This window comes from Vipera berus, assembly GCF_964194415.1.
Source record: "Vipera berus genome assembly, chromosome: 1".
NCBI classification, from domain to species: Eukaryota; Metazoa; Chordata; class Lepidosauria; order Squamata; family Viperidae; genus Vipera; species Vipera berus.
The window spans coordinates 358902285-358927437 of NC_138202.1; the positions used below are offsets into that span (position 1 = coordinate 358902285).

At 47.4% G+C, this 25153-nt stretch overlaps 1 protein-coding gene across 1 annotated transcript in view; it reads right to left on the reverse strand.

Annotated features, from left to right (window-relative positions):
- Nucleotides 1-15864, reverse strand: part of TRPV1 (transient receptor potential cation channel subfamily V member 1) — a 29123-nt gene extending 13259 nt beyond the window's left edge. The window contains exons 1-10 of the mRNA XM_081337944.1: nucleotides 15508-15864; nucleotides 13848-14014; nucleotides 11704-11856; nucleotides 10069-10209; nucleotides 8410-8708; nucleotides 7384-7560; nucleotides 3853-4017; nucleotides 2814-2909; nucleotides 1744-1814; nucleotides 507-672 (exon numbers count right to left, since the gene is read on the reverse strand). Coding sequence (XP_081194070.1) covers nucleotides 507-672; nucleotides 1744-1814; nucleotides 2814-2909; nucleotides 3853-4017; nucleotides 7384-7560; nucleotides 8410-8708; nucleotides 10069-10209; nucleotides 11704-11856; nucleotides 13848-14014; nucleotides 15508-15800 — 1728 coding nt within the window. The 5' untranslated portion in view covers nucleotides 15801-15864. The remainder of the gene's footprint in view (nucleotides 1-506; nucleotides 673-1743; nucleotides 1815-2813; nucleotides 2910-3852; nucleotides 4018-7383; nucleotides 7561-8409; nucleotides 8709-10068; nucleotides 10210-11703; nucleotides 11857-13847; nucleotides 14015-15507) is intronic.
- Between the last annotated feature and the right edge of the window lie 9289 nt (nucleotides 15865-25153).

Here is a 25153-nt window from a genome sequence, read left to right on the forward strand (position 1 = left end):
CTTAATCCTGTGCCCCTTTCTGTTCTCCTATTCAGAATATAATCTGGATCACTTAATCCCGTGCCCCTTTCTGTTCTCCTATTCAGAATATAATCTGGATCACTTAATCCCGTGCCCCTTTCTGTTCTCCTATTCAGAATATAATCTGGATCACCTAATCCCATTCCCCTTTCAGACCTCCTATTCAGAATATAATCTGGATCACCTAATCCCATGCCCCTTTCAGCTCTCCTATTCAGAATCTAATCTGGATCACCTAATCCCGTGCCCCTTTCAGCTCTCCTATTCAGAATCTAATCTGGATCACCTAATCCCGTGCCCCTTTCAGCCCTCCTATTCAGAATCTAATCTGGAGCACCTAATCCCGTGCCCCTTTCAGCCCTCCTATTCAGAATCTAATCTGGAGCACCTAATCCCGTGCCCCTTTCTGCCCTCCTAATCTGAAGTTGCCCTCCTAATCCGAGGCAACCCCGCCCGCCCAGCCCTCTCCTCCGTTCCAGACTCACCTTCTCCAGCATAACCGAATAAATGCCCATTTGCTGGAAGCCTCGGGTGTAATACAGCAGGTTGGACCAGCCCAGCGCCAGGGCGAAGACCATCAGCACCACGTAGACTTCCTGCCTGCTGAAATAGAGGACGGCCGAGCCCAGCAAGAGAACCGAGTGGACGAAGCTGGAGGGAGGAGCAGGGCAGGAAGAGAGGACCGGAGTGACCGACCGGCATCTCGTTCAGCTTTTGGGATAATCGGGGGAGGGCAAGGGGGCAACTCGTGAAATTCTGCTCTCCTCTCTATCGCTCGGCGTTTGGGACCTCGGTGACCGTTCATTGTAATTCCCATGTTCTCTGGCCCTGATGATGTTCCCTAGCTGGGTCCTGAAACGTCTGCAAGCCAATTACCAAGCTCAGAGGGCACCAAGGACCCCACAGTCCTCCTCCTCCTCCTCCTCCTTGCAAACTCCACTCGCCTTAGCCCTGAAGGCGTTACCCACTTGGGTAATGAAACGTCTGCAAGAAAACCACCAAGCTCAAATAGCACCAAGGACCCCACAGTCCTCCTCCTCCTCCTCCTCCTCCTCCTCCTCCTCCTCCTCCTCCTCCTCCTCCTCCTCCTCCTCCTTGCAAACTCCACTCGCTTCTAGACCTGAAGGCATTACCCAGTTGGGTCATGAAACATCTGCAGGAAAACCACCAAGCTCAGAGAGTACCAAGGACCCCACATTTCTCCTCCTCCTCCTCCTCCTCCTCCTCCTCCTCCTCCTCCTTGCAAACTCCACTCGCTTCTAGACCTGAAGGCATTACCCAGTTGGGTCATGAAACATCTGCAGGAAAACCACCAAGCTCAGAGAGTACCAAGGACCCCACATTTCTCCTCCTCCTCCTCCTCCTCCTCCTCCTCCTCCTTGCAAACTCTACTCGCTTCTAGGCCTGAAGGCATTACCCAGTTGGGTAATGAAACGTCTGCAAGAAAATCACCAAGCTCAAAGAGCACCAAGCACCCCACATTTATTCCCCTTTCTCCTCCTCCTCCTCCTCCTCCTCCTTGCAAATCCCCCTCCCTTCTAGCACTGAAGGCATTACCCAGTTGGGTAATGAAACGTCTGCAAGAAAGCCACCAAGCTCAGAGACCCCACAGAACCCAAAGGGGAAAAAAAACTAGCTAAATGAAGAGTTGCCCCCTTCCCTTCCTCCCACCCCCCCTCACCCCCCACCCCGAAAAGCAAAGCATCTCTCCGAGTCACGTACAAAAGCAGCTCACTGTAGCATTCGGTAAATATGGCTTTCAAAGAGGGGCGCCTCTGCTGGAAATACTTGATCTGCAAGGACGGAGAAAGAGGAGAGGAAAGTGGGACGAGAAACACGCCAGCTCGATCCCACGCCTGTGCGGATAAAGCCTCGCTCGCTCACCCGCTGCTTGTGCGGCCCCGTTCCCAACAGGCTGCGGACCGGTATCGGTGCACAGCCCAGAGGTTGGGGACCCCTGATCTACATGACCTCTAAGGCCCCTTTTCTGAGGCTCACCCACACAGCTTTTTGCCCTCTTTCCAGTGGTGGGATTCCGCCGGTTCGTGCCACTTTGGCAGAACCAGCGGTAGCTAATCTTTTGTTGCCCAGCCCCAGAACGGACTTCCGGAAACGGCATCCACGCAGAGAACCGGTTGTTCACCTATTTGAATCCCACCACTCCTCCCTCCCTCCCTCCCTCCCTCCCTCCCTTCCTTCCTTCCTTCCTTCCTTCCTTCCTTCCTTCCTTCCTTCCTTCCGTGGGATTCAGCCGGTTCGCACCACTTCGGCAAGAACCGGTAGCTCATTTTTTGTTGCTCAGGCCCAGAACAGACTTCCGGAAACGGCATCGATGCAGAGAACCGGTTGTTCACCTATTTGAATCCCACCACTCCTCCCTCCCTCCCTCCCTTCCTTCCTCCCTCCCTCCCTTTCTTCCTTCCTTCCTTCCTTCCTGTGGTGGGATTCAGCCAGTTCGCACCACTTCAGCAAGAACCGGTAGCTCATTTTTTGTTACCTACGCCCAGAACAGACTTCCGGAAACAGCATCCATGCAGAGAACCGGTGGTTTACCTATTTCAATCCCACCACTGCCTGTTTCCCACCTCCGTTGGGGCACAACTCACTTCAGAACTGTCTCGCTTAGCAACGGGCTCGGTGGTAGCCGTAAGTCAAGGATTCCGCGTATTTGCAAGCTTTCGATGCCCTGGGCAGGAATGGATGAGTCCCAAGTGCCGTTCTCTCTTTTTTTGTGCTCCCATGTTTTGGGGTGGGTGGGAGGGGGTCTCTGGGGGCCCGGTCCAAACTCTTACCCCTCTGAAGAAGAAGTAGGCACCTCCCAAGACGCTGAGGATCTCCCCAGTGACCCGGAAATACTCGCCTGTCGTGTGACGAAAGGCAAATGGAGGCTGTGAACGGAGAGCAAGCAGAGACACACCGTGAAAATTCAAAATTCGAAATTGAGGACTGCCGAAAGGAAAAACCGGATCACTCAGCTTGAGAATAAGCTCTGATGAAGTATCCTGGTTGCTATTTTCAAATTCAGATAGTCCTCGACTTACGAACACAATGGAGCCTCAAATTTATGTCGCTAAGCGAGACATGGGTGAAGTGAGTTTTGCCCCATTTAGCCACCTTTCTAAGGGAATGACTGCCGGTTTTTCAGTGAGTTACAGGTGGTCCTCGGCTTACAACCGTTCCTTTGGCAACTATTCAAAGTCACAACACTGCAAAGAGTGACCGGTGACCGTTTTTCACACTTAACGACTGTTGCCGCATCCCTGAGGTTACGTGATCATAAATTCAGAGGCTGGGCTCCTATTTATGACGGTGGCAGGGATCCGGGGCTCACACAATCCTCTTTTGCGACCTTCTGACCTTCTGAATCTGGGGGGGGCGGGATGCCAGATTCACTTAACGACCGTTTGATTAACTTCACAACTGCAGGGATTCACTTAACAACCCGGCACAAGAAAGATCGTAAAACGGATCCAAATTCACTTCACCGACCAATTCCGCTTAGCCACGGAAGCTTTGGGCTCAATTGGGGTCGTTGTACATTGAGGACTTTTTTGCATGGTCGTTAAATGAGTCCAGCTTCCTCCCTTTGAATTTGCTTGCTGGGATCCGGCTGGGAAGGTCGCAAAGGGTGATCAGGTATGACCCTGAGATGATGGAGGACCAGCAACGGTGGGAAGAAAGGTCGTAAAAAATGGGGGGAAACCCGGGTAAGCCACTGTCTTGCTTAGCGATGAAAACGTTGGGCTCAAATGTGGTCGTAAGTCGAGGACTACCTGTAAAAGAGAGAGAGAAAAAATCAAACCCTAGAAGCTTAATGAGGTGTGGTCTCACCGTTCCTTCTTTCTTGGTGGGTCTGTAGTAGGCAGCGACGGTGAGGATCAGGATATGCACCGCGTAGGTGAAAAAGTTGAAGTAGAAGAGATGCTTCACAAATCTGTCCCACTTATCCTGCAGGAGCTGGTTGAGGGGTTCAACCAGGAGCATCTCGTGGCGGTTCTAGGAAGAAAAGACCCCCCCGAGGGTTTATTTTATATTCGTTTATCTATTTATTTGCATCGTACCTTTATTCTTTTTTACAAATAATTCAAGGCGGCGAATGTAATTCAGCACACTTTTCTCCTCCTGGTTTCCTCACCACAACACACACCCCTGTGAGGTGGGCTGGGCTAAAAGAGAGAGAGAGAGACTGGCCCAAACTCATCCAGCTGGCTTTTACACCTCAGGCGAGACTAGAATTCATAGTCACCTGGTGATTGGCCCAAAGTCACCCGGCCGGCTTTCATGCCTAAGGCGAGACTAGAACTCACCGTCTCCTGGTGACTGGCCCATAGTCACCCAGCCGGCTTTCATGCCTAAGGCGGGACTAGAACTCACCGTCTCCTGGTGACTGGCCCATAGTCACCCAGCCGGCTTTCATGCCTAAGGCAGGACTAGAACTCACCGTCTCCTGGTGATTGGCCCAAAGTCACCCGGCCGGCTTTCATGCCTAAGGCGAGACTAGAACTCACCATCTCCTGGTGACTGGCCCATAGTCACCCAGCTGGCTTTCATGCCTAAGGCGGGACTAGAACTCACCGTCTCCTGGTGATTGGCCCAAAGTCACCCGGGCGGCTTTCATGTCTAAGGCGGGACTAGAACTCACCATCTCCTGGTGATTGGCCCAAAGTCACCTGGCCGGCTTTCATGTCTAAGGCGGGACTAGAACTCACTGTCTCCTGGTGTTTGGCCCAAAGTCACCCAGCCAGCTTTCATGCCAATCTTTGATGGAATCCTGACTCGGGAAATGGAAATTGCAGAAGAGAGCGCACCAAGGTCTTTTTGGCAACCAGGACAAATGATTTTGGTTTGTCCAGATGTTTTAAACACAACTGTTATTGCCTCTTTGTTTTGGGAAGTTTGATGACTCGGCTGCTGTGTTAGTGTTAGTGTTGTATGAGAATGGATGGGCTACGCCGAGCAGTTTTCATTTTATTGTCCTTTTTTTTTCTGCGCCCTGCAATTCCCCAGGATGACAGACGGACCTTGCCTTTTCATAAATAAGGAAACGAAAACAATCCACAATTGCACACAGAGACGTGCGGAAGAACCTATTATGATCGCCGGAAAGGAAGACAACGCTGGATGTAAACCCATCTGCCCTTCTTTGCTTTGCTAAAAAAGAGATTCACAATACACATACACACACACACACACACACACACACACACACACACAAAGAGCAATGCTCAGTTTTTCCACTTGGTCAGTCAAGGGTTACCAGGATCCGTCTTAAACAAAAACTAGTTATTTTCTTCTCTACTGACCTCCAAACAAATTTATGGATTGATTTTGTATGTGCAAATACATACATATGTTTGTATGTCCCAAGCATGGATGGATGGATGGATGGATGGATGGATGGATGGATGGATGGATGGATGGATGGATGGAGAGAGGGGCGGAAAGAGGGAGGGTGGGATGAAGGAATGGAGGGACAGATGGATGGATGGACAGATGGATGGATAGATGGATAGATGCATGGATGGGTGGGTGGAGGGAGGGAGGGAGGGAATGAGGAAGGGAGGGACGAAGAGATGAAGGGACAGATGGATGGATGGATGGGTGGGTGGAGGGAGAGGGAAAAACAGATAGACAGATGGATGGAAGGAAAGACAGAGGGAGATGGATGGATATAAGGCTGCCTGGATGGATGGAGGGACAGAGGGACAGTCAAACAGATTGATGATAAAGAGAAAGTAATATATTACTGTATATTAATGTACCAATATAAAGATTACTAACTACTTATCAAATACATTTGCTGGAATTGAGACAGGCTAAATAAGGCAGCCCACTACTAAAATCAATAATTCCTCCCATTTGCAAATAAAATCTATTCTTTGCACTCAGAGTTGTATATTTAAATCCAATCATTCCTTTCCCATCTTACTGCAGAAAAATGAACAAAAAAAACCCAAATCCCAAACCAAAACCTTCTTTTTAGAGTGAGAAGGGAGGAAATAAATTTAACAAATAAAATTTAAATCATCTAAATCTAAATCCAGATCCAAATCCAAATCTAAATTATCCAAATCCGAATCATCCAACTCCAAATCCAAATCTAAATCATCAGTTAAATCCGAATCCAAATCATCCAAATCCAAATCCAAATCTAAATCATCAGTTAAATCTGAATCCGAATCATCCAAATCCAAATCCAAATCCAAATCATCCAAATCTAAATGCAAATCCAAATCCAAATCCAAATCTAAATCATCAGTTAAATCCGAATCCGAATCTGAATCATCCGAATCATCCGAATCATCCGAATCCAAATCCAAATCCAAATCTAAATCATCAGTTAAATCCAAATCCGAATCATCCAAATCCAAATCATCCAAATCCAAATGCAAATGCAAATCCAAATCCAAATCTAAATCATCAGTTAAATCCGAATCCGAATCATCTGAATCATCTGAATCATCCGAATCATCCAAATCCAAATCTAAATCATCAGTTAAATCGAAATCCAAATCATCCAAATCCAAATCATCCAAATGCAAATGCAAATGCAAATGCAAATCCAAACCCAAATCCAAATCCAAATCCAAATCCAAATCCAAATCGAAATCTAAAAAAAAGTAAGGTAAAGGTTCCCCCGCACATGCATGCTAGTCGTTTCCGACTCTAGGGGCCGGTGCTCATCTCCGTTTCAAAGCCGAAGAGCCAGCGCTTGTCTGAGGACGTCTCCGTGGTCATGTGGCCGGCATGACTAGATGCCAAAGGCGCACGGAACGCTGTTACCTTCCCACCGCAGTGGTCCCTATTTTTCTACTTGCATTTTTACGTGCTTTCGAACTGCTAGGTTGGCAGAAGCTGGGACGAGTAACAGGCGCTCACTCTGCTACGCGGCACTCGGGATTCAACCCGCCAAACTGCCGACCTTCCGATCGACAAGCTCAGCGTCCTAACCCACTGAGCCACCGCGTCCCTTAGTCGAAATCTAAATCATCAGTTAAATCCGAATCCAAATCATCCAAATTCAAATCCAAATCCAAATCCAAACCCAAACCCAAACCCAAATCCAAATCCAAATCCAAATCCAAATCCAAATCCAAATCCAAATCCAAATCCAAATATCTGAATCTCTGAATCTCTGAATACCTAAGTCCTTCCAAGTATGACGGCCTAATAAAGGGGAAAGGAAACCAGGTGACCCTCCTGAATCAGCCCCTCATCCCGGGAGCCCCCAGCCAGGCTTCCCAAGGGGGCCTTCCCCAGAGGTTGGACCCCAAAATTCCCAGAATTCCAGGCCTGGAGGATCCTGGGAGTGGGAGTCCTAAGGTCCCGGGAGCATGCCCAGTGGCGAAAGCTTTGACCCACCGGGGTTTCGCTGCTGTAAGCGATGATCTCCAAGACGGAGTTCTTCTCACAGGTGTCGATGCTGGAGAGGTCGTAAAGCGAGGAGTGGACGGGTCCGTAGGCCCACTCGGTGAATTTGCGAGAGAGGTGACGGCATTCCGGCTCCTTCATCTCCCGCCGGAGGATGTAGGCGAAGACCTGGTGCAGAGGGGAAGACAGGAGGCGGGATGCTGACGCCTGGATTTTATTTCCTGCCTGAGCAGGGGGTTGGACTACAATAGGGGTAGGCAACCTTGGCTCTTTTATGACTCATGGACTTCAACTCCCAGAATTCCCTAGCCAGCATGCATTAAGAAGGGTGGACTTCAACTATTCTATTCTATTCTATTCTAGTCTAGTCTAGTCTAGTCTAGTCTAGTTAAAGATTCTATTTCTTATTCTATTCTATTCTATTCTATTCTATTCTATTCTATTCTATTCTATTCTATTCTATTCTATTCTATTCTATTCTATTCTATTCTATATAAAGATTCTATTTCTTATTCTATTCTATTCTACATAGATTCTATTTCTTATTCTATTCTATTCTATTCTATTCTATTTAAAGATTCTTTCTTATTCTATTCTATTCTATTCTATTCTCTATCTTCTATTCTCTATCTTCTATTCTATTCTATATAGATTCTATTTCTTATTCTATTCTATTCTATTTAAAGATTCTATTCTACTCTATTCTATTCTATTCTATTCTATTCTATTCTATTCTATTCTATTCTATTCTATTATTCTATTCTATTCCATTCCATTCCATTCCATTCCATTCCATTCCATTCCATTCCATTCCATTCCATTCCATTCTATTCTATTCTATTCTATTCTATTCTATTCTATTCTATTCTATTCTATTCTTTATGAGTCAGTTGCCAAGTGACTGAACTTTAGTCACATTGGCCATGGGGATGCTGCGATACAGTCGCAAGTCACTTTTTGCAGTGCCGTCATAACTTCGAACAGTCGCTAAAGGAACGATCGTAAGTCGAGGACTACCTGTATCTTCCCCATCTTGGCTGCCAGGGTGAGCGGGGTCAGCCCTCTGCGGTTGGCGACTTCCTCCAGCCGGAGGGTGGGGTTGATCCTCGCTCCCAGGATGAGCATGTCGTTGTACATCCGGGTGACAAATTTGGTGTTGTCGGCTGTGTTGTCGGCGATCTCCACCAGGGCGTGAAGGACGGTGTTGCCCATGGAGTCCTGCTCGGCGATGTTGGCCGCCTGGTAGGGGTTCTCCAGCAGGTACTTGACGATGTTGAGCTGGTTGGTGCAGGCGGCTAGAGAGAGAGGCAGCTCTCCTGCAGGCCGAAAACCAGCCGGGAGAGAGGCGGGTGAAACAATGAGCAGAATCGTGACTTAAACAGAAGGAACATCTGTAGGTATAATAATTGTTATTCAGGGCCGATTTCCCTTTCCCTCAGCAAATGTTGGCTGAGCTTCAGAAACTTTCATGCTAAGCTGGTGGCCCATATAAAGGTAAAGGTTCCCCCGCACATGCGTGCTAGTCGTTTCCGACTCTAGGGGCCGGTGCTCATCTCCGTTTCAAAGCCGAAGAGCCAGCGCTTGTCCGAGGACATCTCCGTGGTCGTGTGGCCGGCGTGACTAGACGCCAAAGGCGTACGGAACGCTGTTACCTTCCCACCGGAGTGGTCCCTATTTTTCTACTTGCATTTTTACGTGCTTTCGAACTGCTAGGTTGGCAGAAGCTGGGACAAGTAACAGGCGCTCACTCTGCTACGCAGCACTCGGGATTCGACCCGCCAAAGAGCCGACCTTCTGATCGACAAGCTCAGCGTCCTAACCCATTGAGCCACCGTGTCCCTGTTGGCCCATATAGAGAGACCAGTAAACTGGGGCGGTGGAATTATATTGCAGAAGGAAGGAAGGAAGGAAGGAAGGAAGGAAGGAAGGAAGGAAGGAAGGAAGGGAGGGAGGGAGGGAGGGAGGGAGGGAGGGAGGGAGGGAGGGAGAGACAGAATGAGAAAGGAAGGAAGGAAAGAAGGAAGGAAGGAGGGAGGGAGAGAAAGAGAGAGAGAAAGGAAGGAAGGAAAGAGAGGGAGGGAGGGAGAGAGAAAAGAAGGGAGGAAAGGAGAGAGACAGAGAGAAAAAGGAAGGGAGGAGAGAGGGAGAGAGAGAGAGAGAGAAAAAAGAAGGAAGGAAGGAAGGAGAGAGACAGAGAGAGAGAGAAAAAGGAAGGGAGGAAAGAGAGAAGGGAAGGGAGGGAGGGAAAGAGACAGAGAGACAGAAAGAAAAAGGAAGAAAGTAAATAGAGGGAGAGAGAAAGGAAGGAAGGGAGAGAGAGACAGAGAGACAAAAAGGAAGGAAGGAAATAGAGGGAGAGAGAAAGGAAGGGAGAGAGAGAGAAAGGAAGGAAGGAAGGAAGGAAGGAAGGAAGGAAGGAAGGAAGGAAGGAAGGAAGGAAGGAAGGAAGGAAGGAAGGAAGGAAGGAAGTCTGGGAGACTTGCGCGGGAATCCCTTAGAACATAGAATCACAGGGCTGGAAGGGACCTCAGAGGTCAGCTAGACCAACCCAACTGTTCCCAACTTCCTCAAATCAGGCTGATCAGAACAGAGGCATCAATCATAGGGTCTTAAAGGCAAATTAAGGGGGTTTTTTGGACAAGGCACAAGAATTCCAAACGTGGCCCCCGACTTTACCGAAATAAAATCCTGGCTTCCCCTTGATCTTCTGGAAGAATTCCCCGTGGGCTCTCGCATGGACGTCCGCCCCATTCTTGACCAAGAGGTTGACCAGGTACATGTTGCGTCTCTCAATGGCGATGTGGAGGGCCGTCTGACCTGCAAAGGCATCCATTAGATCAGGGTTTCTCAACATTGGCAGCTTGAAGAAGGGTGGGCTTCAACTCCCAGAATCCCTCAGCCAATATCTGTGGACTTCAACTCCCAGAATTCTGCTGGCTGCGGTCCTTCTCACTCAATGTCTGAAGGTCTAGTTCAGGGGTCTTCAAACTTGGCCCTTTTATGACTTGTAGACTTCAACTCCCAGAATTCCTCAGCCAGCATGCCTGGCTGAGGAATTCTGGGAGTTGAGGTCCACTAGCAGAGGTCTTCCAACTTGGCCCTTTTATGACTTGTGGACTTCAACTCCCAGAATTCCTCAGCCAGAATTCTGGGAGTTGAGGTCCACTAGCAGAGGTCTTCCAACTTGGCCCTTTTATGACTTGTGGACTTCAACTCCCAGAATTCCTCAGCCAGCACAGCTAAGTGACCTCCAAGGACCCCATTATTTCACACAATCTGTCACCTTCTTGTCAGAGGGGGTCAATCTAAGCTTTTCACCCCACCTGAAGTTTGAAGGGAAAGGTATCCAAAAGCCACATTGTTAAGGCACATTTTGGAGCCCCAGAAGGAAGGATGGCCTCATGATGAAGAAAAATAAAGGAAAGGAGACCCCAAGGTGATTAGAAAATTTGAGATCACAGCCGAATTGTGTCAGGTAGAGGCTGGGTGGCTGTCAATTGGTCAGGGTGCCGTAGGTAACAACAACAACAGAATTGGAAGGGACCTTGGAGGTCATCTAGTCCAACCCCCTCCTCTGGCAGGAAACTCTATACTTATTTCAGACAAATGGCTGTCCAGGCTCTTCTTAAAAACTTCCAGTGTGGGAGCATTCACAGCTTCTGGAGGCAGGTTGTTACTAAGAATAATAAAGTTGGAAGGGACCTTGGAGGTCTTCTAGTCTGACCCCCTCCTCAGGCAGGCAACTCTACTCATTTCAGACAAATGGCTGTCCAGGCTCTTCTTAAAAACTTCCAGTGTTGGAGCATTCACCGCTTCTGGAGGCAGGTGTATCTAACAGGTAGTTCTCGACTTACGCCCAATCACTTAATGATGACTATCTGAAGTTGCAATGGACCTCCCTGGGAATATGTATGACCCAGATTCAAAATCCCGACGGCCTCCGCCCCCCCCCCCCGCATTTGTAGCGTTCCATGGTCACGTGACCACATTTGATGAGTTTTGCTCCCTATTTGCAGCAAAATCCTGCTGGTTCTCTTAATGACCCTAGCTTTTGCTTAACGACTGACAACAAAAATCGGTCATGGAATGACCCAATTGATGCCCATTCCAAAAACCGGTGACCTGGTTTACAACCGTCACATGTTACAACCACAACGGGCAGGCTGCATTATGCCTGCGAGGCGAGGGGTACCTTCTACCGCAGTGATGTGGGAAGGTTGGACTTGATGACCTTTAAGGTCCCCTCCCATGCTACAGCTCCCAAAGCCTTAGCAACCCCAGAGAAACGGCTCTCCTCCACACCGTCTTTACCCCGGTAATAGCTGTCCGTGTATCCGGCGTTCACAAACTCCATCAGGTTCTCCGTCTTCTCCGCAATCTCCAGCAAGACAGGGATGGTGTCGTTGCGGCCATTGTGAAGGTTGAGCATGGCCTTCAGCAGGCAGGTCTTGCCGGTGTCGGGCTCTGGGAATCGAGAAACAGGATGGGAGAAAATGGTTGTTTCCAAAATAACAACTCAACAGCCTTATTTCCAGGGTGAAAGAAAGAGTCCAATTTTTCAAGATTTTCAAATCTTATTGTAAATATTATTACTTCCTTCCTCTCCTTTGTACCTGGTTTTCCACTCAATTCATTTCACATTTGGTTGTTAAATCCCTTTGAGATAATAGTAATAATGGTTATGATGATGATGATGATGATGATGATGATGATGATGATTTAAGGGACCTTGGAGGTCATCTAGTCCAACACCCTGCTTGTCCTGTTCCCCCCTCCTGGGGTACAAACAGACAGACAAGCAGGCACAACTAGCAAGGGTTAATTCCTTAGGCTTTACTAATTGCCTCCTGATAAGGCCTTGGCAGCAAAATACAAACAGTCAGCCAAAATAGGCTGGTTACCTCAAGCGTCGGCTGGAATGAGATAACTTCCAAACAATTACTCAAAATGAGTCCAAGCAAACAAGCAAACGGTCCAGAAACAAAAGTAGAGAAGCATTGTCAAGAATTCAGGCCAGGGTTTCAAACAGGTAGTAAATCCAACAGAATTCTGAAGATGTGACCAGAAGTTGATTAAATTATTGTTCGTCACAAAGTCCTGAGAGCAGCCACACCCCCTTTTGTACCTTGTGGGGTGTGGCTCAGTGACTCAGCTAATCCCTGACCCTCCTACTCTTCCTACGCTGCTGTAAACGCTTGGCTCTGCACCGTTCTCGGGGATCTAGCCATGATTCATCTCCACTACTCTCCATCTGCTGCAGCTGCTCTGGCTCACTCCCAGCCTGGCTAATCACAGGCTGCTCCTGTCGGCCTTCAGATGGAGATGGAGGCCTTGCCAGAGGGGAGGGTCCCGGAGAGGGAGGCCTTGCCAGTTCCTCCCCATCATCCTCAGAGTCCTCTTCCTCGGGTAGGACAGGCTTGGGGGTCAGGGCCACAACACTGCTCAGCAGGAAACCCTACACGATTTCGGACAAAAGGTTGTCCAATCTTCTTAAAAACCTTCAGTGTTAGAGCAACCACAATGTCTGATGGCAAGCTGTTCCACTGGTTAATTGTTCTAACTGTCAAGAAATTCCTCCTTAGTTCTTGATTGCTTCTCTCTTTGGTTAGTTTCCATCTGTCGCTTCTTCTTGTCCTGCCTTAGTTCTTTTGTTGCAGTGACAGCAGGGAGATATTTCCAATCACCCTGTGTGTTTCTCAACCTTGGCAACCTTAAGAGGTGTGAACTTCAATTCCCAGAATTCCCCCATCCAGCCTGGGCAATAAATCACTTTTATAAATAAAAGAGAGATTGCAAATGAGAGCAAAGATCCTGAATCTGGCAAAAAGATTCTGCAAAATGAGCCCGTCATGAGCCAGATTAAAACAAAAACAACAGATTGTCAGTTTTACCTTCTTCTAACTCTCCTGAGAAAAAGGTGTTTATTAAAAAAGGGAAGAATAGAAAAACAATCTCTTGCTGAAAATGTACAAACAGATGGTCCTTGACTTACAGCAGTTCATTTAGTGAAGTTACAACAGCACTGAAAATTGTAAGTTATGACCGTTTTTCACTCTCACAACCATTGCAGCATCCCCATGATCACATGATCAAAATTGAGATGCTCAACATCCAGCTCATTTTTATGACGGTCGTCGTGTCCCGGGGAAACATGTGATTCCCTTTTGTAAACTTTTGACAAAGAAAATCCAAGGGGAAGCCAGATTCACTTAACAACCATATGATCAACTTAACAACTGCAGTGATTCACTTAACAATCGTGGCAAGAACGGTTGTAAAATTTGGGCACTTAACAATTGTCTCACTTAGCAACAGACATGTTGGGTTCAGTTGCAGTCGTAAGTTGAGGACTACCTGTAATTGCTAAAGCCAACCTGGGTCTTTCTGGAGAATGTTGTCTCCACAGGATATCACGTTCATTGTGATGTGCGCACACCAATGTTTCTCTCACTCACCTTTAAACTCTGCATCGGTCAAGTTTTTTAGCGATTCCAGCAGGAAGATCAGCAAATCGTCCAATTGACTCGGGTCTCCTTGTGCTACGGCATCAAAGAGACTCCTCCGGTCGTATATCTTGAAAGCTTTCCCAGCACATACCCCGATGGATGCTGTGGACAGTAGCCTGCCAAAGGAAAAGGGAGGAATGGGGATGAGATTTGCTAATTGATTGATTGATTGATTAAATGTATATGCCTCCCATTGCACTGCAGAAGCGACTCTGTTGATTGTTGGCGGTAACCGGAAGCCCACTTTTCCTACATCTCTTATAGGAGAGTCATGTTACTTTGTGGTCGCCAAAATCACGAGTCTAAAGAGACTCCTACGGTTGTATATCTTGAAAGCTTTCCCAGCACATACCCCGATGGATGCTGTGGACAGTAGCCTGCTGAAGGGAAGGGGAGGGGATGAGATTTGCTGATTAATAATAATCATACAGTTGGAAGGGACCTTGGAGGTCATCTAGTCCAACCTCCTGCTGAAGGGAAGGGGATGATATTTACTGATTGATTGATTGATTGATTGATTGATTGATTGATTGATTAAATGTATATGCTTCTCAGCACACTGCTGAAGCGACTCTGCCGATTGTCGGCGGTAACCGGAAGGCCACTTTTCCTACATCTCTTATAGGAGAGTCATGTCACTTCGTGGTCGCCAAAATCACGAGTCTAAAGAGACTCCTTTGATTGTATATCTTGAAAGCTTTCCCAGCACATACCCTGATGGATGCTGTGGACAGTAGCCTGCCAAAGGAAAAGGGAGGAATGGGGTTGAGATTTACTGATTGATTGATTGATTAAATTTATATGCCTCCCATCACACTACTGAAGTGACTCTGCTGATTGTAAGGGGTAACCGGAAGCCCACTTTCCCTACATCACTGATAAGATAATCATGTTCCTCCGTGGCCGCCAAAATCGTGAGTCTGATAACCACTTTTCAAGCTGATACCCAGTGGAGTCTGCAACTTAGTGAGCATTCGTTTAGTGAGCATTCAAAGTTGCAAGGGCACTGGAAAAAAAGTGACTTATTTGAAAATAAAACTGCCAAATGCCCCCAAATCTTTGATGTTTCTCTTTTTCCAGTACGGCATTGTTGGACCTCGTTCCAACTGGAGAAAGGAAATGCCCAGATTGTTTATTTATTTATTATATCCTACTTTTATTATATTTATAAGTAACACAAGGCAACAAACGTACATAACATTCCTTGCTACTCCTATTGTCCCCACAACAACAACAACCCTAGGAGGTGGGTTGGGCTCAGAAAGAGGGACTGATCCAAAGTTGCCCAGCCAGCTTTCATGCCCAAGGTGGAACTAGAACTCACCGGCTCCTGGTGATTGGCCCAAAGTCACTCAGTTGTCTTTCATGTCTAATGTGGGACTAGAACTCTTTGTCTCCTGGTGATTGGCGAAAGTTGGCTTTCCTACCTAAGGCAAGACTAGAACTCCCCACTTCCTGGTTTCTATCCCAGTGTCTTAAGCACTAAACTAAACTGTCTCTAAACAATATGCAACGTTTACGTTACGTTTTGTCCAGGATGTTCTCTACCCTAAAATCTAAATATGCAACCTCATCCTGAGCAAAGTTGAGAGTAGATGAGTCCTCTTACTTGGGACAGTGGTTCCCACACCGCCCTCTTTCCAAGCTCAGGCTGAACTTTATGATGGGGTTGGAGGCCAGTTGCTCCATATGGTAGAAGGAGTCCATGGGAGCCATGTCCTTGTCACCATCGCCAATCCCGAACCGCGCTCGTCTTGCAAAGATGCCATGCTTGGTCCCCTTGGTGCTACTGTTGGGTGTGCCGGCTGCAGAGTCTTCACCATCCGTGTGATCATCCGTGGTTTCAGATTCCTCCAGATCTGAGCTACCCAGCTTTCTCATCTTCCCCAGGATACTCGACATGGCCGGTTACAACAAAGGACCGATCTCACCTGGAAGCTACAAAGGAAACATCGTTCGCAAATGAAACATTGGTCCTTGGTGCTCTCTGAGCTGGGTGGTTTTCTTGCAGAAGTTTCACGACCCAACTAGGGAACATCATCAGTGATAGAAAGGGGGCGGGGTTTTTGGAATGAAGGAGAAGAAGGAGAAGGGGAAGAGGAGGAGGAGGAGGAGGAGGAGGAGGAGGAGAAAGAGGAGAAAGAGGAGAAAGAGGAGGAGAAAGACTGAGGGATCCTTGGTGCTCTCTGAGCTTGGTTGTTTTCTTGCAGACATTTCATGACACAACTAGGCAATGTCATCAGTGCTAGAAGGAAGGAGAAGGAAGCGGAGGACTGCGGGGTCCTTGGTGCTCTCTGAGATGGCTGTATTTTTGCAGATGTTTCATGACCCAACTGGGCAAAGTCATCAGTGCTAGAAGGGAGAAGGGTTTGGGGAGAGGAGGAGGAGGAGGAGGAGGAGGAGGAGGAGGAGGAGGAGGAGGACTGTAGTGCTTTCTGAGCTTGGAGCCATTTCATGACTCAAACCAGGTAACATCTTCAGTGCTAGAAAGGAGCAAGGTTTGCTCTCAATTTATATTCTAGTCCTAATATATATTCTAATTGAAACCAACCCTCACTCCCTCCTAGCACTGATGATATTGCCTAGTTGGGTCATGAGACATCTGCAGGAAAACAATTAAACTCAGACAGCAGCAAGGACCCCACAGTCCTCCTCCTCCTCCTATCCCATTCCTTCCAGCACTGATAAAGTTACCTAGTTGGGTCATGAAACGTCTGCAGGAAAACAACTGAGCTGAGAGAACAGCAAGGACCCCACAGTTCAACTCTGATCTATAAATATTCTCCTTTATCCGTATCCTTCGCAAATATCTTTTTTTAGAAAGAGCAGAGGGTGAGTTAAAGTGCTGGGATGTCATAATATAGGTAGACATTTGACCCTAATGGAGTCTGCCATTTATGACCGTATGGTCATAAAATGAGATGATCACACGACAACTATATGTTACAACGTTTGTTGTAAGAGTCATTAAGAGAACCTACAACCATTTGTTTAGGGACCGTTTGAAGTTACGACACTGAAAAAAAAATGGCTTAGGACCAGTCCTCGCATTTATGACCATCGCAGCATCCACATGATCAAATTTGAGCGCTTGGCAACCGACATGTATTTATGATGGGTTGAAGCATCCCAGCTGGCTTCCAACAAGCAAAGTCAGTGGGGAAAGCCAGATTCACTTAAAGACTTGTGATTCACTTAACAACTGCAGTGATTCACTTAACAGCCGGGGCAGAAAAGGTCGTAAAACTGGGCACGGTTCATGTAACCACCACCTTGCTTAGCATTCTGGGGTAAAATGGGGCAAAACTCACATCACAAATTTCTCACTTAACGACATAAATTTTGGGCTCAATTGTGGTCGTAAGTTTGAAGATTACCTGTAACATCTCTTTATGAATGTTATTTTTTTTTCTTGCCTGCAAAAAAAAATATATCCATGTTCAATTTTGCTGTTTCTGTAAGAAACAGGGATTTCTAGAGGCGCTGAGCTAAGGGATAGTGACTGTTTTCATTACAGAAATGTTTCTCTTTTTTTTCTGAATTTGGTTAGCCTAGCCCAGGGGTAGGCAACCTCGGCTTTTTTATGACTCATGGACTTCAACTCCCAGAATTCCTGAGCCAACCATGCTGAGGAGAAATGGAGAGGTTTCCAAGCAGAGCCATGCTGGCTCAGGAATTCTGGGAGTTGAAGTCCACAAGTCATGAAGGGGCCATAGTTCCCCCATGCTGGCTCAGGAATTCTGGGAGTTGAAGTCCACAAGTCATCAAGGGGCCACAGTTCCCCCATGCTGGCTCAGGAATTCTGGGAATTGAAGTCCACAAGTCATGAAGGGGCCATAGTCCCCCCATGTTGACTGAGGAAATCTGGGAGTTGAATGCCACAAATCATGAAGGGGCCATAGTCCCCCCATGCTGGCTCAGGAATTCTGGGAATTGAAGTTCACAAGTCATGAAGGGGCCATAGTCCCCCCATGCTGGTTCAGGAATTCTGGGAATTGAAGTCCACGAGTCATGAAGGGGCCATAGTCCCCCCATGCTGGCTCAGGAATTCTGGGAGTTGAAGTCCATGAGTCATGAAGGGGCCATAGTCCCCCCATGCTGGCTCAGGAATTCTGGGAGTTGAAGTCCACAAGCCATAAAAGGGCCAAGGTTGCCTTCCCCTGGCCTAGCCAAATTCAAGAATGTTGAGGTCCCCTTTTTTTCATTTCGGAAAATAAAGTCGTGGTTCTTTTTTTTTTTTGCCAGTAATAATAAAACATTTCTTTTTCGGATGGCGTTTCGTTTGGAATATTCATTTAATATTCAGGCACAAAAAAAGAGGGAAAATAACGCCTCTTATATAGAAATTAAATTAAGTTGCATTTAATAGAAAACAAATGACCACGCAATGGTTTTGCATTCTTTCTTCAGTTTGCCTGCAAAAGCTTAAATAAACATCCCTACAGAAGGTTGGGCCATAAATAGGTCCATTTTTTTTCTTAACCATCCAATGTTTAAAATCATAGAATCCTAGTTCTTTATTATTATTTTCTTAAAAATTGGACTGAACGCCTAAACCTCGTTTCCAGCCAAATGACTTTGGCTTGTCTTAATTCCATAATTCTTCTCCAAGTTACTACCAAGCAACAACAGGTTGCAAACCTCTTCTAATTTATTTTTTTTTTAAAAAAATAACGTTAGCCCTCTGCCATGTTGGCTTAATACAAAAAGTCCCATTTTTGACTTTAAAAAAAAAACTTTTAGCTTTATGCCCCTATGTCAGAATTAGATAAATTTCAAACAGCATCACTCCGATAAGGGTGTGTGATGGAAACCAGCATCCCGGCTTAGACAAACCCAGACTGAACTTTTCAAATCAAAATTTGGTTTTTTAAAAAATAAAAATCCCCAGGACTTACAGAAGTAGCCAAGGTTTGCCTTCTGCTCACTGCACCTTATTCTGGATGGTCTTTAATATTTTCTGCGAGGGACGTCCTGCCTTAGGCGTTGCCTGGTGGGGGAAAAAAAATCAGCTTTTTTTTCTCTTCTGGAATCATTTATTGGTGGAGTAGACCATGTCAAGGAAGATTTGATAGGCAAGCGGTAATGCCGAAGAAAAACGCTGGATTTGACTAATACGATAATGGAGAAAGCAAATTCAGAAATGATGGCTGTTCCCAGGAGGCCTGTAAAGGCTTTTTGCAAAGGGGAAAAAAAACCAACCGAACACATTTAACAAAATAACAGAAATAACAGAGTTGGGAGGGACCCTGGAGGTCATCTAGTCCAACCCCCTACTCAAGCAGGGAGCCCTATACCATTTCAGACAGATGGCTGTCCAATCTCTTCTTAAAAACCTCCAACGTTGGAGCACCCACAACTTCTGAAGGCAAGCCCTTCCACTGATTACAATAGAATCATAGGGCTGAAAGGGACGTTGGAGGTCATCTAGTCCAGAGCTTTTCAACCTTTTCACCACTTTTAGGATATGGCAACATCCGAGTACCACCAGTCGCCCAGCAAGGGGTCAAAAACTTGATGACCAAAAAAAAAAAGAAGGAAAAAAGTGATGAAGCACAGGTAGTCTTCGACTTACAACAGCTCGCTTAGTGACTATTCGAAGTTACAATGGCCCTGAAAAAAGTGCCCCCCAACCCACAGCCGAGCAAGACACCTGCCTGCCTGCCCGGCGGCGCTCTTCCTCCTGTCCGAGGTTTTCATTGTTGTGAGCATTTCTGTGGAGGATTGGCAGTGGGGGTGGGGTGGGGTGGGTGTTTGGTTTTTATTCCCCCCCCCCCGTCTGCTGGGTGGTTGCAGCAGGTTTTGGTCCCTTCACATGACCCTGGGACACTGTGACCGTCATAAACATGAATCAGTTGCCAAGCATCTGAACGTAAATCACAAGACCCTGGAGATGCTGCCACATTCCAGCTGATCGGCGCTTCTTCTGGGCTCAGCAGAAGCACCAGGATCAGTGCCGAGCTCCAGTTGGATCCTGGCGCTGATCCTGGCGCTTCCGCTCAGCCCCGACAGCCCTGCAGCTCCAGCCGTCTCTCGCTCAAGCTTGTGCGGTGCTGCCACCGGTTCAGCTCATTCCCCTCCCCTGCTACCACTTTCCTAGGATGGTCGCTTACCACAAGTGCCAGGTGCCAACGTACCACAGGTGGTACCCGTACCACTGGTTGAAAAGCCCTGTTCCAGTCCAACCCCCTGCTGAGGCAGGAAACCCTATACCAGACATGTCAAACACAAGGCCTGGGGACCGGATCCAGCCCGCGAAGTGGTTTCATGCGGCCCACGAAGCCATCCTGGAAACAGTGAGGGTATGGCCCCCACTGCCTTGGCCCTGGCCCAGAGACCCTCCTCCTGCCAGAGACCCTCAGATCTGTCCCACTCCTGCCCAGGCCCCCATAGGCACCCTTGATGCGAACGATGTAGAGCTGGCCACACCCACCCAGTAGGCCATACACACTCTAGCCACGCCCACCCAGTAGGCCCACCCTGGGCATACCCACCCAGCCCCTTGAGGGCAACCGCAATGCTGATGCGGCGCTCAATGAAATTGAGTTTGACACCCCTGGTATAGGGTTTACTTCCTGAGCAGGGGGTTGGACTAGATGACCTCCTAGGTCCCTTCCAACTTCTTCTTCTTCTTCTTCTTCTTCTTCTTCTTCTTCTTCTTCTTCTTCTTATTCTTATTATTATTATTATTATTATTATTATTATTATTATTATTATTATTATTATTATTATTATTATAACAGGGCTGCCACAAAGAAGAGGGGGGCTCAATCTGTTCTCCAAAGCACCTGAAGGCAGGACAAGAAGCAAAGGATGGAAACTAATCAAGGAGAGAAGCAATCTAGAACTAAGGAGGAATTTCCTGACGGCGAGGACAATTAACCAGTGGAACAACCTGCCTCAAGAAGTTGTGGGTGCTCCAACATTGGAGGTTTTTAAGAAGAGATTGGAGAATTGTTTGTCTGAAATGGTACAGGGTTTCCTGCTTGAGCAGTGGGTTGGACTAGAAGACCTCCAAGGTCCCATCCAACTCTTGTTATTCCGGTATATGGCACCATCTTGGGAAATAGGAAATTCAAAGTTTTGAATCTTTGCAGCCTGGAATTTTAATTCCAGGAAGAGAAAGATAACAAATGCTAATTTGGCTTCTAGCAACGGCTTCAGAAATGTCCATAAAATTGTGTTTAGCTTTACTGGTTTTAGGGTCTGGTGTTTTTTTAAAACGGTAGGAAAAAAACCAGACCATCTCTGGATGTGACCTCACTTCCACTTCACACAGCCGGTCAAGGAAGCTACAATATCAGCAAAACCGTCTTTTTTGTTGTTGTTTTTTTGTTTTGCTGTTGCCAGAGTTCGCTGCAAAATGTTGCTGGGAAATAAAACATAGCCATAAAAACTCTCCAAGGAATTTAAAACACACACACAAACACACACACACAAACACGCACGCACAAACAGAGGACAATACAAACAGATTTCTTTCAAAAACAACACACGGTGGAAATGCGGCATTAGTTCTGCGTCGAAATTTGATCGGAAATTGGAATATGAAATCTGTTTAGGGCTAATGAGAAAACGGAAAAGTCCCTGCAAATTCATTTCTTATACAGGTAAGTCCTTGGCTTACGACCAGCATGGTTGCTAAGCGAGACATTCGTTAAATGAGTTTTGCCCCATTTAATGACCTCTCTTGACACAGTTGTTAAGTGAATCACTGCAGCTAGTTAGTAACCTGGTTGTTTTCTATTCTATTGTTTTTCTATTCTATTCTATTTTCTATTCTAATTATTATTCTATTTTCTATTCTATTCTATTCTATTTATTCTATTCTATTCTATTCTATTCTATTCTATTCTATTCTATTCTATTCTATTCTATTCTATTCTATCCCATCCCATCCCATCCCATCCCATCCCATCCCATCCCATTCTATTATAATTCTACTCTATATTCTATTCTAAAGGACTATCTGTATTTGGGAAATGCCCTGAAAAGATCATCAAATAATCTAACATTCTGCTATCTGCCTATAAATCTTTTCAGATCAATCTTCTTCGGAATATTGTATACCATTCCTTACTTTTAAAAACTGTGATGGATCCCTGATCAGTTTTGCCTTCTGAGCAATGGGCGCATTTGAGCTGGCCACGTTTAACAGTTAACTGCTTTCTGACCCAAAAGGCTCCCTGTGTGTGGTGTGTGTGTGTGTGTGTGTGTGTGTTTAGGGTTAAAAAGGGGCACAGCGTTGATCCTGTTGTTGCAGCCACCATTTGGATTTTTATAACCACCACCACCCCTCGGATTTTGGGGAACAGCCCACCCAAATGCTTCAAATATGTCCATTGGCTCAAAAAAAAAAAAAGGCAATTGATTTCTGGCTTAAAGGAACCACAATGGGATGTGGGCTTTTATTTTGGCTCCATAAACAACAGTGAGATTGTTTCTTTTTGCTCAATTTCCCACAATTAAGTCACAGGAAAAAAAAACCCAAACAGAACTGAGCAGCTTTTAAGGACCGGGCTAATTGCTCAGAGCTGTTCCAACGGCTCTGCAATTTGCTTTTGAGTCATCCAAATTTACTGGAAAACTTGGGCCATCGAGGCAGTTTCGGATGAGATTTCATCCAATTACTTCCTGCAACGTTCACACGTCCAAAAGCTGGCTCGGCACCGGGAAAGCGGGAAAAAACAGGAATCCGATTTGCCCACCCGCAAAATTCATGGGATCCTAGGTTTGGAAGGGGCGTGCGTCTTTTACCCCAAGCCCTTGACCGGGGATAGGCAACCTTGGCTCTTTTATGACTCGTGGACTTCAACTCCCAGAATTCCTGAGCCAGCATAGCTTGACTGAGGTAGGCGTAACCCTTTCCCAGCAAGGGAGGCAAACTTTTAGGAGGAAGATGAAAGGCCAGATGTGCACAGTCTCAATAGAAGACGATGTTTGTGGCTCAGGCTTCAACGGTGGGGTCCTTGGCGCACTCTGGGCTTTTCTTGCAGACGTTTCATGACCCAACTAGGTAACATCATCAGTGCCAGAAGGGAGGAGGAGGAGGAGGAGGAGGACTGTGGGGCCCCTGGTGCACTCTTAGCTTGGGGGTTTTCTTGCAGACATTTCATGACCCAACTGGGTAACATCATCAGTGCTAGAAGGGAGGAGGAGGGGGAGGAGGAGGAGGAAGAGGAGGAGGACTGTAGGGTCCTTGGTGCACTCTTAGCTTGGGGGTTTTCTTGCAGACCTTTCATGACCCAACTAGGTAACATCATCAGTGCGAGGAGGAGGAGGAGGAGGAGGAGGAGGAGGAGGAGGAGGAGGAGGACTGTAGGGTCCTTGGTGCACTCTTAGCTTGGGGGTTTTCTTGCAGACCTTTCATGACCCAACTAGGTAACATCAGCAGTGCTAGGAGGAGGAGGAGGAGGAGGAGGAGGAGGAGGAGGAGGAGGAGGGGGACAACGACGACTGTAGGGTCCTTGGTGCACTCTTAGCTTGGGGGTTTTCTTGCAGACCTTTCATGACCCAACTAGGTAACATCATCAGTGCGAAGAGGAGGAGGAGGAGGAGGAGGAAGAGGAGGAGGAGGAGGAGGAGGAGGAGGACTACTGTAGGGTCCCTGATGCTCTCTGAGCTTGGTGGTTTTCTTGCAGACGTTTCATGACCCAACTAGGTAACATCATCAGTGCTAGAAGGGAGGAGGAGGGGGAGGAGGAGGAGGAGGAGGAGGAGGAGGAGGAGGAAGAGGACTACTGTAGGGTCCCTGATGCTCTCTGAGCTTGGTGGTTTTCTTGCAGACGTTTCATGACCCAACTGGGTAACATCATCAGTGCTAGAAGGGAAGAGGAGGGGGAGGAGGAGGAGGAAGAGGAGGAGGACTGTAGGGTCCTTGGTGCACTCTTAGCTAGGGGGTTTTCTTGCAGACCTTTCATGACCCAACTAGGTAACATCATCAGTGCGAGGAGGAGGAGGAGGAGGAGGAGGAGGAGGAGGACTGTAGGGTCCTTGGTGCACTCTTAGCTTGGGGGTTTTCTTGCAGACCTTTCATGACCCAACTAGGTAACATCATCAGTGCGAAGAGGAGGAGGAGGAGGAGGAGGAGGAGGACTACTGTAGGGTCCCTGATGCTCTCTGAGCTTGGTGGTTTTCTTGCAGACGTTTCATGACCCAACTAGGTAACATCATCAGTGCTAGAAGGGAGGAGGAGGAGGAGGAGGACTGTGGGGCCCCTGGTGCACTCTTAGCTTGGGGGTTTTCTTGCAGACATTTTATGACCCAACTGGGTAACATCATCAGTGCTAGAAGGGAGGAGGAGGAGGAGGAGAACTGTGGGGTCCCTGGTGCTCTCTGTGCTTGGTTGTTTTCTTGCAGACCTTTCATGACCCAACTAGGTAACATCATCAGTGCTAGAAGGGAGGAGGAGGGGGAGGAGGAGGAGGAAGAGGAGGAGGAGGAGGAGGACTACTGTAGGGTCCCTGATGCTCTCTGAGCTTGGGGGTTTTCTTGCAGACCTTTCATGACCCAACTAGGTAACATCACCAGTGCGAGGAGGAGGAGGAGGAGGAGGAGGAGGAGGAGGAGGAGGAAGAGGAGGAGGAGGAGGAGGAGGAGGAGGACTACTGTAGGGTCCCTGATGCTCTCTGAGCTTGGTGGTTTTCTTGCAGACGTTTCATGACCCAACTGGGTAACATCATCAGTGCTAGAAGGGAGGAGGAGGGGGAGGAGGAGGAGGAAGAGGAGGAGGACTGTAGGGTCCTTGGTGCACTCTTAGCTAGGGGGTTTTCTTGCAGACCTTTCATGACCCAACTAGGTAACATCATCAGTGCGAGGAGGAGGAGGAGGAGGAGGAGGAGGAGGAGGACGACTGTAGGGTCCTTGGTGCACTCTTAGCTTGGGGGTTTTCTTGCAGACCTTTCATGACCCAACTAGGTAACATCAGCAGTGCTAGGAGGAGGAGGAGGAGGAGGAGGAGGAGGAGGAGGAGGAGGAGGACAACGACGACTGTAGGGTCCTTGGTGCACTCTTAGCTTGGGGGTTTTCTTGCAGACCTTTCATGACCCAACTAGGTAACATCACCAGTGCGAGGAGGAGGAGGAGGAGGAGGAGGAGGAGGAGGAGGAGGAGGAGGAGGAGGACTACTGTAGGGTCCCTGATGCTCTCTGAGCTTGGTGGTTTTCTTGCAGACGTTTCATGACCCAACTGGGTAACATCATCAGTGCTAGAAGGGAGGAGGAGGAGGAAGAGGAGGAGGACTGTAGGGTCCTTGG